General features: G+C 47.0%; 1 protein-coding gene across 1 annotated transcript; it reads right to left on the bottom strand.

Annotated features, from left to right (window-relative positions):
- Positions 1 to 5306: 5306 nt before the first annotated feature.
- On the bottom strand, positions 5307 to 9720 carry FOXI3 (forkhead box I3). The gene is made up of 2 exons (XM_069495138.1): positions 9081 to 9720; positions 5307 to 5929 (listed from the first exon to the last, which is right to left on the bottom strand). The coding sequence occupies exons 1-2, from the start codon at positions 9718 to 9720 to the stop codon at positions 5307 to 5309; spliced, it is 1263 nt and encodes a 420-aa protein (XP_069351239.1).
- Positions 9721 to 10639: the final 919 nt, after the last annotated feature.

Below are 10639 nucleotides of genomic sequence, written 5' to 3'. Positions count from 1 at the left end.
TGTTGCCCGGGCTAGAGTGCCCTGGCGTCAGCCTAGCTCACGGCAACCTCAAACTCTTGGGCTTAAGCAATCCTTCTGCCTCAGCCTCCCGAGTAGCTGGGACTATAGGCATGTGCCACAATGCCCGGCTAATTTTTTCTATATATATTTTTAGTTGTCCAGATAATTTTTTTCTCTTTTTTAGTAGAGACGGGGGTCTCGATCTTGCTCAGGCTGGTCTCGAACTCCTGACCTTGAGTGATCCTCCCGCCTTGGCCTCCCAGAGTGCTAGGATTACAGGCGTGAGCCACCCCGCCTGGCTTGTTTTGTTTTGTTTTTTGAAACAGAGTCTGGCTCATTTGCCCAGGCTAGAGTGCCATGGCATCAGCCTAGCTCACAGCAACCTCAAACTCCTGAGCTTAAGCAATCCTTCTGCCTCAGCCTCCGGAGTAGCTGGGACTACAGGCATGCGCTACCATGCCCAGCTAACTTTTTTCTATATATATTTTTTTAGTTGTCCAGATAATTTCTATTTTTAGTAGAGACGGGGTCTCACTCTTGCTCAGGCTGGTCTCAAACTCCTGATCTTGAGCCATCCTCCCACCTCAGCCTCCCAGAGTACTAGGATTACAGGCGTGAGCCACCATGACAAGTGCAGTTTTGATACATGGATACACTGTGTAGTGAAGTGTGGGCTCATAGTGTAACCATCATCCGAATAATGTGCATTGTATCCATTACGTATTAATAGTTTCTTATCCCTCACCCCGTCCCACCCTTCCGAGCCTCCAATGTTTATTATCTGCACTCTATGTCCATGTGTACACATTGTCAAGTACATTTTAATCATGTTTTTTTTCTTTCTTTCCAAGAAACCCTTATGCCTATGCCCTGCCCCTTCTCCCTGCAAAAGTTTGTTATTGTTTGGTCAAAATTATTCCCAGCCCTCGGTCTCTGTTAATACAAATATTTAGGTGCCAAAAAACAAGCTACCCCAAGAATTTACAATCAGGAACTAAAATATTGCCGGATTCTACCTCCAGTGTGACAGGGCAAACCAGTAGGTCTCAGTTCTGAGAAATGCCTGAATTATAGGGTTGCTTGCTGCTCCTGCTCATGACTGATTTTCTTCAGGAGAAAAGGCATTGCATTGGACAGAAACTGTCCTGTGCCAGAAGCCCAGAGGCCTATTTATTTAGGGCTCAACTACTAGTTCTAGGATCTAGGACTTCGGTGGTTGGGGGAGGAGGTAGGTCATGGATCAGTGGTTCTTAACTGGGGATAATTTTGAACCACCACCCCTCCCCCACCACCTGCTCAGGGGACATTTGGTGATCTCTGGAGAACTTTTGGTTATGGCTGGGTGGGTGGGAGCTGTTTCTGACATCTGATGAGCAGAGATCAGGAATGCTGCTACACATCCTGTAACGCATAAGAAAGATTCTACAGGGAAGAATCACCCAGCTCCAAACGTCAATAGTGCTGATGCTGAGAAACCCTGGTCTAGATCATTTGGGTTCCTGCAGATGGGGCCAGTTTCCAGCTATTTCCTTGGCAAAGAAGGGCTGCCTGCAGCCCCCCTGGGGACCTCACCCAAGGCTGCAGAGCTCTACCTGTGGTGTGAGGCCTCACAGCACCATTTCTTGCTGGAACAGAATTTTTGTCTGATACACTGAAATTCAGTTTAATCTAAATAACAGAACCATTACTGTTAGAAATAAACAAAATGCTCATATACCTATAGATCCTCCCTAAAGAGTAGTTGTTTTATTCCAGCCCTTTCTGACATGGGTAAGTGGAATTAAAAAAACCAATTGTCTACCCCCCACACAAAGTCCCTGGCGTGGCTTCGGTGCCATGCCACTCACATCTCTGTTCCTTTAGGACAAAGAAGCTGAAGACAAGAAAGTAGTAATTCCCAAGAGGCCAGAAGTTATCCCACTTGAAGTTTATTTCATGTGATTCTTCACAGCATGCAGTGCCCTTTCTTGGGAAAAAATTTTTTCTTTGCTGCCCTGGTTTACATTATAAATTAATTTACAAATATAGAATTGTGTTAGAAACAGTATTTATAAAAGTCCATACGGTTTCATATTTACAAAAATATCCATAGAAATTGTTTTTTTTTTTGTACACATAGTATGGGGGTAGGTAGTCTCTTTGGCTGTCTTTCTGCATATTAAGAAAGTAATGGTGATGTAACTTGTACCTCAATAGCTGTTTAAAAAAATAATGTTCTGTATGTATATTTCAAAATAAAGTATTTTTTAAAGTAATGCTGTGAGAGTCTTGAAAAAGAATACACAGGGAAAAGTTTAAAAAATATATTTTTTCTTTTTACAATGTGCTTGTGTTCCTGTTTCTAAAAAAATTAAAACCACAAACTAGCCAGCTCAGATCAAAGATTTAAAAACATATTTTCTCTCATTGCTGCAGGAAAAAACCAAAAACACAGTACAAAGGCAATTCACAGGACATTTTCTTCATCTTAATAGAACACTTTCCATAAATTCAACAAGTATCCTCATTTTAATTAACTCTTTTAGAATAAATTCTGTCATTCAAACAAACAGTGAGTGACTTTACCATGTACAAGGCACTCTGCTGGGCACTGGAAGGATGACCATAAAAATTATTCAAATAGCTGGGCGGGAGGATGGCTTGAGGTCAGGAGTTTGAGATCAGCCTGAGCAAGAGCAAGACCTTGTCTCTACTAAAAATAGAAAAAATTAGCCAACTAAAAACAGAAACAAAAAATTAGTCTGGCGTGGTGGCGAGCACCTGTAGTCCCAGCTACTCGGGAGGCTGAGGCAGGAGGATTGCTTGAGCCCAGGAGCTGGAGGTTACTGTGAGCTAGGCTGACGCCACGACACTCTACCCCAGGACAGAGCAAGACTGTCTCAAAAAAAAAAAAAAAAAAAAAAAAAGGAAATTATTCAAATGAAGATAACCTCTGTGAAGTGAAAGGGAGGGCTAAAATAAATAAAATTCTCTCCTTTTTTAAATTTTAAGACTAGTCAAGTGAAGTGAGTGAAGAAGGAACAAAGAAATCTGTAACTGGTTGTGATGGATTAGTTGTAAACACCACTGCACTCAGACCAGCCTCTTTTTAAAACATTTGACCACAAATGATTTATTGTATTAAAAACTATAAAACTCCATTTAAAAGGTATTTTTAATAAAATTTTATCAATAATTTGTTAGAAAATGAAATATCCAGGACACAAGCTAAAAGGGACAGGATGCCAGGCTAACGACCATAAGCTAGGACAATGGTCACCCCAGACCCTGGACCGTGGCAAGAGTTAGACAGAGATGACATCTACCTTTGCTGTTCAGGAGAACATATCAAATGACTTTTATTTCAATCAGAATCTTTGGTCAAATGAGATCTAGCTCCATTCCTACCACCTACATACTTATGTATGCCTATGGAGGCTTGCTTCTTGGTTTTTCAGGAACTAGAACACAGAGGTTACAAGCACCAGCTCTGGAGCCAGACTGCCTGGATCCAATCCTGGCTCTACTGTTTACTGTTTGACCTTGGGTAAGCTACCTAACATCTTGGACTTTCACTTGCCTCATGTAATAATACCTCCCTCCCAAGGGTGCTATGCAGATCAAATGAGTTAATACATGTGAAGTGTTTAGAACAGTGCCTGGCACACAAGGCTGGCTGTGTGCATTTTTTTTTTGAGATAGAGTCTCGCTCTGTTGCCCAGGCTAGAGTGCTGTGGCATCAGCCTAGCTCACAGCAACCTCAAACTCCTGGGCTCAAGCGATCCTTCTGCCTCAACCTCCCGAGTAGCTGGGACTACAGGCATGCGCCACCATGCCCGGCTAATTTTTCTACATATCTTTAGCTAATTTCTTTCTATTTTTTTATAGAGACAGGGGTCTCGCTCTTGCTCAGGCTGGTCTTGAACTCCTGAGCTCAAACGATCCACCTGCCTCAGCCTCCCAGAGTGCTAGGATTACAGGCTTGAGCCACCACGCCGGGCCTTGTGTGCACAGTTTTACTGTTATTAATGTCTACCATGTACCAGACACAGGAGAATTCTGAACTAGATATAGCTTTAAGAGTTTATGGTGTTGCCTTATATGGTACAATAAAAACTTTAATTAGAGGCAAAAGATACAAAGTTGGAGGTTTCCTATAAAATTCCAGATATCTTCCGGGAGGCCGAGGCATGAGGACTGCTCCAGCTTAGGAGTTCTAGACCAGCGTGACCAAGACTGAGACCCTGTCTCTACTAAAAATAGAAAAATTAGCTGGTTGGTTCCTGCGCCCATGTAAAAAAAAAAAAAAAAAGAAAGAAAGAAAGAAAAATTAGCTGAGTGTGGCGCACACCTGTAGTCCCAGCTACTGGGGAGGCTGAGGCAGGAGGATTGCTCGAGCCCAGGCGCTTGAGGTTGCAGTGAGCTGATGACGCCATTGCACTCTACCCCGGGCAACAGAGCAAGACTTTGTCTTGCCCCCGCAAAAAAAAAAAAAAAAAATCCAGACACCTGGCTTTTCTATAAAAATCAGAATGCTGGCTGGGCACAGTGGCTCATGCCAGTAATCCTAGCACTCTGGGAGACTGTGGCAGGAAGATCACTTGAAGTCCGGAGTTTGAGACCAGCCTGAGTAAGAGTAAGACCCCTTCTCTATTAAAAATAGAAAAATTATCTGGGCATGGTGGTGCACACCTGTAGCCCCAGCTACTGGGAAGGCTGAGGCAGGAGGATTGCTTGAGCCCAGGAGTTTGAGGCTGCAGTGAGCTACGATGATGCCACTGCACTCTAGACTGGGTGATGGAGTGAGGCTCTTGTCTCAAGAAAAAAAAAATTAGAATGCTGTGACATGAGAGATAACCAGTTGTTCACAGCAGCCTTCAGCTGATAGGTACCAACCAGTCTACTGGCTCAGTTGCCAACTGCTGTTGGTTTTCTCAACCAGTAACTATTAGCTTATGGTTTTTAGTCACCTGTACACATCTGAGCTTGCAACCCTGGAATACAGCGATGAACAAAACAGACGTGGTCCCTGCCCTCCCTGGGCTCACAGGCTACCTATCCCAGAACACAACGAGGTGGCTTTCTCTCTAGAGAGGCCCATATCAAGAGAAACTTGTAAAAGCTCACTGGGTTGTACACAGAGTTACCTACTACATACACCCTTGTTACTCCACATGTGGTCAAAGGACCATAAGGTTTGCAGGAGCTCCACAGAAATGCAGAACCTCAGGTCCTACCCCAGACCCACTGACTCGGACCCTGCATTCTAACCAGAATGTGTGCATATCCCAGGTGTGCATGCTGAGTGAGGTCTGAGAAGCACTCCTCTACACCTCAGAGCCCTCCCGGGGGTAGATGAGGCTGTTGACCATGCTGAAGTTGTAGAAGGGGCTGCCGAAGGGGCTGCTCTGGCCCCCGCTGGTGCTGGCAGGGAAAGGGCTGTAATAGGAAGATCTCTGGCTGCTGCTGTTGCCGGTGCTGTTACCCAGCTGCAAGGCATCTGGCGAGGCCTCCGAGATGGAGGTCGGGGGGAATGTGCTGCTGGAGGGCAGCTGGGCCCCCTGGATTCCTAGGTGGCGGCTGCCAGGGAGAGCTCGCTGGGCATTCCCGCTGCTGCTGACACTCAAGGTGCTGAGACTGCTGAAGAATGTGTTGAGGCAAGGGGTGGAGGTGAGCATGGATCCTCCAGGAGAAGACGCAGTACTCTTGGTGCCCTCGGGAGGCTCTGGGGACTGGGAAGGCCTCAGCAGAGAGGAGGGGCTGTCTCCATCTGGCTTCCCGGCTACTGCAGACCCCAATCCTGAGGAGAGCCCTTCTTCTGATTTTGATGTCCCTGAAGCCAGTGTGGAACTGCTGCTGGCCTCAGAGCGGCGCTTTCGCTTCCGACGGAAGTTCCCATTGTCAAACATTTTCTCACAGTTTGGATCCAGAGTCCAGTAATTACCTTTCCCTGAGAAAATGAGAAATTAAGACAAGTTAGAGAAGACCTATTCTATGCCTGGGAGGACAGCAGACCCTCATTAAATGAGGACAAAGATGTTCAATCCACTCTACTATTTAAACTCACTCTCTTTGGGGGAAAATTTTAGTCTTTGCTTCAAGGAAAAATCTGGAACAAAGATGTTCTGCCCATTTCCCCTCCTCCTGGCAGTGTTTGCTACTTAAATCTTTAGACCTAACTCTATTTCCCTGGCACTTATGATTAAATCACCCAACCCTTTCACTTATTCTAGATCCAAACTGTGTAACCTTGCAAAATCATGTAATTCTGATGCTACCTAAACTTGAGCCTGTTTCTTTATTTATAAAACAGGGAAAAGAATACTATCCATCTAGTAGATAGACTGTGGAGATTAAATGATATTTCATCATAATAGCCAGCACACAGTAAGCAGTGAAAAAACAGTATTTATTATAATTATCATTGGCTGAAAATGCACAACTTCCCACCTCTGAAAAAAAAATACCCCACTGGAAAAAGGCAACTTTTTCAAAATCACAAAAATTATTTTAGAGCAATCAAGTGTTTTAACCACGTATTAGAGAGCATATATTTGAAGTATAAGGAAGTTCCTGCAGTCTACATCTCCTCATCTTGGGCAGGACCTGACCTTGCAAATCTTGAAAGCCTTTCTTTTTGTCCACTGGGCAAATGTTGAACACTGGGGTCTCATTTAATGCATGCAATGCTAGTTTTCTGCTTAGAAAATTTCCCTCACCATTCACCACAATTGAGGTAGAAAAGATCCATCTTCTTGGAGGTTTGTATCTCCCAACAGCTGTTTTACACTTCCGGCAAAAAGCATCTTTGATGTTTGAAAGTACTATTAAGAACTTATCTTGTAGAGAGTGCTTACGTAGATAACCTCAGCTACTCCTCACAGCTCTATGGAGAGAGGCGATATTACTGCCCCACTTTTCACATGGGGAAACTGAAGTACAGACCGGTTAGTAACTTGCCGTATTCCCAGTTAGCCATGGTAGACCCAAGATTTAAGCAGGCTGGCTCGAGAATCAGCATTCTTTTTTCTAATTTTTAAAAAACTTAAACGTTTTTCAAGACGATTTGGCAGGTGAGATATTAACACAGACTCAGCATTTTTTTTTTTTTTACCTTTTTCCTTAAAATTTTTTATTGACATATAATTTTTTACATTTTTATGGGTACATGTGGTATTTTATTACCTGCACAGAATATGTAATGATCAAGTCAGGGTACCTGGGATATCATCACCTCAAATATTTGTCATTTCTATGTGTTGGGAACTTTCAAGTCTTCTCTTCTAGCTATTTTAAAATATACAGTACATTGTTGTTAACTAGAGTCATCCTACTCTACTATTGAATTTTGGAAAATCTCCCTCCTGCCTAAGTGTATTTTTGTACCCAGTAACCACCCTCTCTTCATCCCCCCACCACAAACACCTTTCCCAGGCTCTGGTAACCATTGTTCTACTCTCTACATCCATGAAATCAATTTTTTTAGCTCCCACATATGGAGGACAACATGCATTCTTAACTAACCACTGGCTTAAGCCTCCTCCAGAAACTACCATGCTCTTCCCTGCACCCATTATCTTCATTGAACCACTTTCTGCAAATAGTTGCAGAAAAAAAATTATAGAACTACCATTTAAACAATAATACCTGTACCTATCTATTTATATAGTTCCACCTTGGCACCACTACTTTGACAAGAAACTAGCCACAGGTCCTTGAACCCTTAGTGTAAAGTCCAGAGTTTACATGACAATTGACGTGATAACCTTGGGTAATTGAAAGGCCAAATCAGAGAGATGCATCTTCTAGAACATATGCCTGTCCCATGTTTAACCACTAGCCACATGTGACTATTGGGCACTTGAAATGTAGCTAGTCCAAATTTAGATGTGGTTAAATACACATAGGATTCTTATGACTTAGTACAGAGAAAATAATGTAAAGAATCTCATTAGTAATTTTTTATATATCATATGTTGAAACAATATTTTGGGTTACTTAAAAAATTAATAAAAATAATGTCACCGATTTCTTTTTACTTTTTCAATGTGGCTACTAGAAAATTTACAATCATCTGCGGTTTGCACTGTATTTCTATTAGAAAGTGCTGCTCTAGAATGACTACAGGGATGAGCTCATTGTGAACTTCAGAATATTTACATAATTTACACAAAATCCTGGATCTGCAGTGTGTGACGAAAATAGTTTCATTTCTCTCTTTTTCTTAATTTTACCCTACTTGCAAGCTATCTTTTCTTTTTCGTATCGCAATCCCTTTCCCCTTGCCTTGTCCTGGGCTCCTTCTGAAAACCTCAGTCAAGTAGGATTCAGTTTCTCTCTTGTTAAGCATTTCTCCACTTCCACCTCCCAGGGCCGGTGGGAGAGGACACTCCACTGTCTCCATAGCCCCCCTCACTCCTGGAGTTACTAGACCAGAACGAAGCAAATTTGGCATATTCATTTCTAAATTTCTAACCAGTTAAGGTACCAAAACCACAATTTGCAGGACCAACCTAAAGCTCTCCCCCTACCCTATGCCCCTGGCTCATGACGTCCGTGCCCCTATCGTCAAACCCAGGACACAGCGAGTCTCACGAACCTGACGGAGCAGGAAATGCACCTATGGATGACTGGCCCACCGTTCTCACGCTCTCACCGCCTCTTTCGTGAAACGAGAAGGGATTCTCGGCTCACCTGAATCCCTTCATAACCATCCCTTATCCGAGAGCTCACCGGTGTTCTTACTCCTAATCTTCCTACCTACTAGACCCTCCCTTCGGCAGCCTGATGAACACCACCAAGGGGTAGCCTTCAGTTAGGGGATACGGACTTTTCCCTTTTTCTCTAACTGGCCTGCCTGTGCGCATCCGCGGGTATAAGGGACGAACTCCTTCCTCCGAAGACCCTCGGATACTTCTTCGTCCTCTGGGTTCTCCAAGGTCGGGGTGGCTGTTCCTCCACCTGCTCCCACCCCCAGCACGAGTGAGCAGACTCCTCGCAGATCTTCAAGCCACACAGACACCCCCACGCCGGCTCTCGCGCCCCTCTCCCGTCCGAGCCCCGCCTTCCCGGCCGGGAAGCACCTGCCCGGCCGCCCTCACCTGGATCGTCCTCGTCGCGGGGCACCTTCTTGAAGCAGTCGTTGAGCGACAGGTTGTGGCGGATAGAGTTCTGCCAGCCGGCCTTGCTGCGCTGGTAGAAGGGGAAGCTGTCGGCCACGAACTGGTAGATGTGGCTGAGCGTGAGCTTGCGCTCGGGCGCGCTCTGGATGGCCATGGCGATGAGCGCCGAGTACGAGTAGGGCGGCCGCACCATCTTCATCAGGTCCTCGCGGCTGGCCATGGACAGCCAGCCCAGCTCGCCCGGCGCTGCGGACCCGGCGGGCGAGGCGGGCGCGGCGGGCGCGGGCTGCGCGAAGGGCCGCTGCGCGCAGCCGAAGGTGCCCGCGGTGGGCGGCGGCTGCAGGAAGGGCCCGGCTGCGGCCCCGGGGGGCGGCGGCGGCGGAGGGGCGCCCAGGTACGCAGCGGCTGCGGCAGCGGCGGCCGAGGGCGGGCCACCTACGCCGGGCCCGTTGAGCCACAGGTAGGGGTTGGCGGCCGCGGCCGGCGGCGCGCCGTAGTCAGCCAGCCCGTAAGGCGCCCTGGAGGCTGGGGGTGCGCCCGGGGTGGCGGCGGCGGCGGCGGGCGGGGGCAGGCCGGGCTGCGAGTACACGCCGAAGTTGTCGCCGCAATAGAGAGCCATGTCGGAGGCCGGGGGCGGGTGCGGTGCGGCCGCGGCGAGGGGTGAGCGGGGCTGGTTTCGCCGCTCGGGCGAGAGCATCCCTTTGGGGGCCAACCCTGCGGCCCCGCCTCGGCCCTTGCTCGGCACCCGGTGCTCCGGGCCGGATCAGCTGTGCAAGCGGAGCGCCTGCGAGCCAGCCTCTTATAACCGTGCCGGGCGCGGCTCCTCCCGGCCCCGACCGGAGCTGGGCGGTGGCCGGCGGCCCCGGCTCTCCACGCCCCCGGCACGCCCCACCTGCCCGCGCACCGCGCGCAGCGCGCCCAAATCCGCGCGGCCGCCCCGCCCCGCGCCTGCCGCCCCTCAGCGCCCGGCTGCGAGCCGGGGGAGGCCGGCGCCGAAAGGTTTCAGGCGAAAGCGCCAGCCCCTTCCGAGCCCGCATACTATTAACGCAATAATAAGATAAAATAACGAATATTAAAACAAAGAGAAGATAACCCAAACAGTAGGAACGATTTCTAAAAAGTCCGTAAGTTAATTTTGGGGGGCTGTGGGGCCACCTGCCCAGCCCCTCTTTATAAAGTTTCTCTACTTCAAGCCTGCAAACCTTTTCTGACCGAGTTGCGGGATTCACGTCCGATCTCAACTGATCGGCTCCCAGTCGAAAATAACAGATGTGGTTTACAACCCTTTTGGGTTATAGTCCATTAACCGCGTGTGTCCCCTTCTCCTTGGAAGTTCTGTGATCGGAGCAATGGGAATCGGTGTTTAATTTTTCTAAACCAAACTATTAATAGACGTTCGTTCGCTTTCGGGAAGCATTTCATTTTATGTCCGGTCTTTTAGTGTGACTTGTTACCTTCAAAAACAGAATGGTGAATGTTGTCAAAGACATTTAAATAAGTAGCTTCGGAATTACCATTTCAAAGACTAAAGCTTAAAA

Source organism: Eulemur rufifrons, chromosome 19, assembly GCF_041146395.1.
Source record: "Eulemur rufifrons isolate Redbay chromosome 19, OSU_ERuf_1, whole genome shotgun sequence".
Lineage (NCBI taxonomy): Eukaryota > Metazoa > Chordata > Mammalia > Primates > Lemuridae > Eulemur > Eulemur rufifrons.
The sequence above is the reverse complement of the archived record's forward strand: the minus strand, read 5'-3'. Positions and strand labels throughout refer to the sequence as shown.

Bases quoted from the DNA above. Each gene is read 5' to 3' on its own strand.
- FOXI3 (XM_069495138.1), bottom strand. From the start codon at position 9,720: ATGGCTCTCTATTGCGGCGACAACTTCGGCGTGTACTCGCAGCCCGGC. The intron at 5,930-9,080 runs GTGAGGGCGGCC...TCATTTTCTCAG, and splicing joins CCGCGACGAGGACGATCCAG to GGAAAGGTAATTACTGGACT.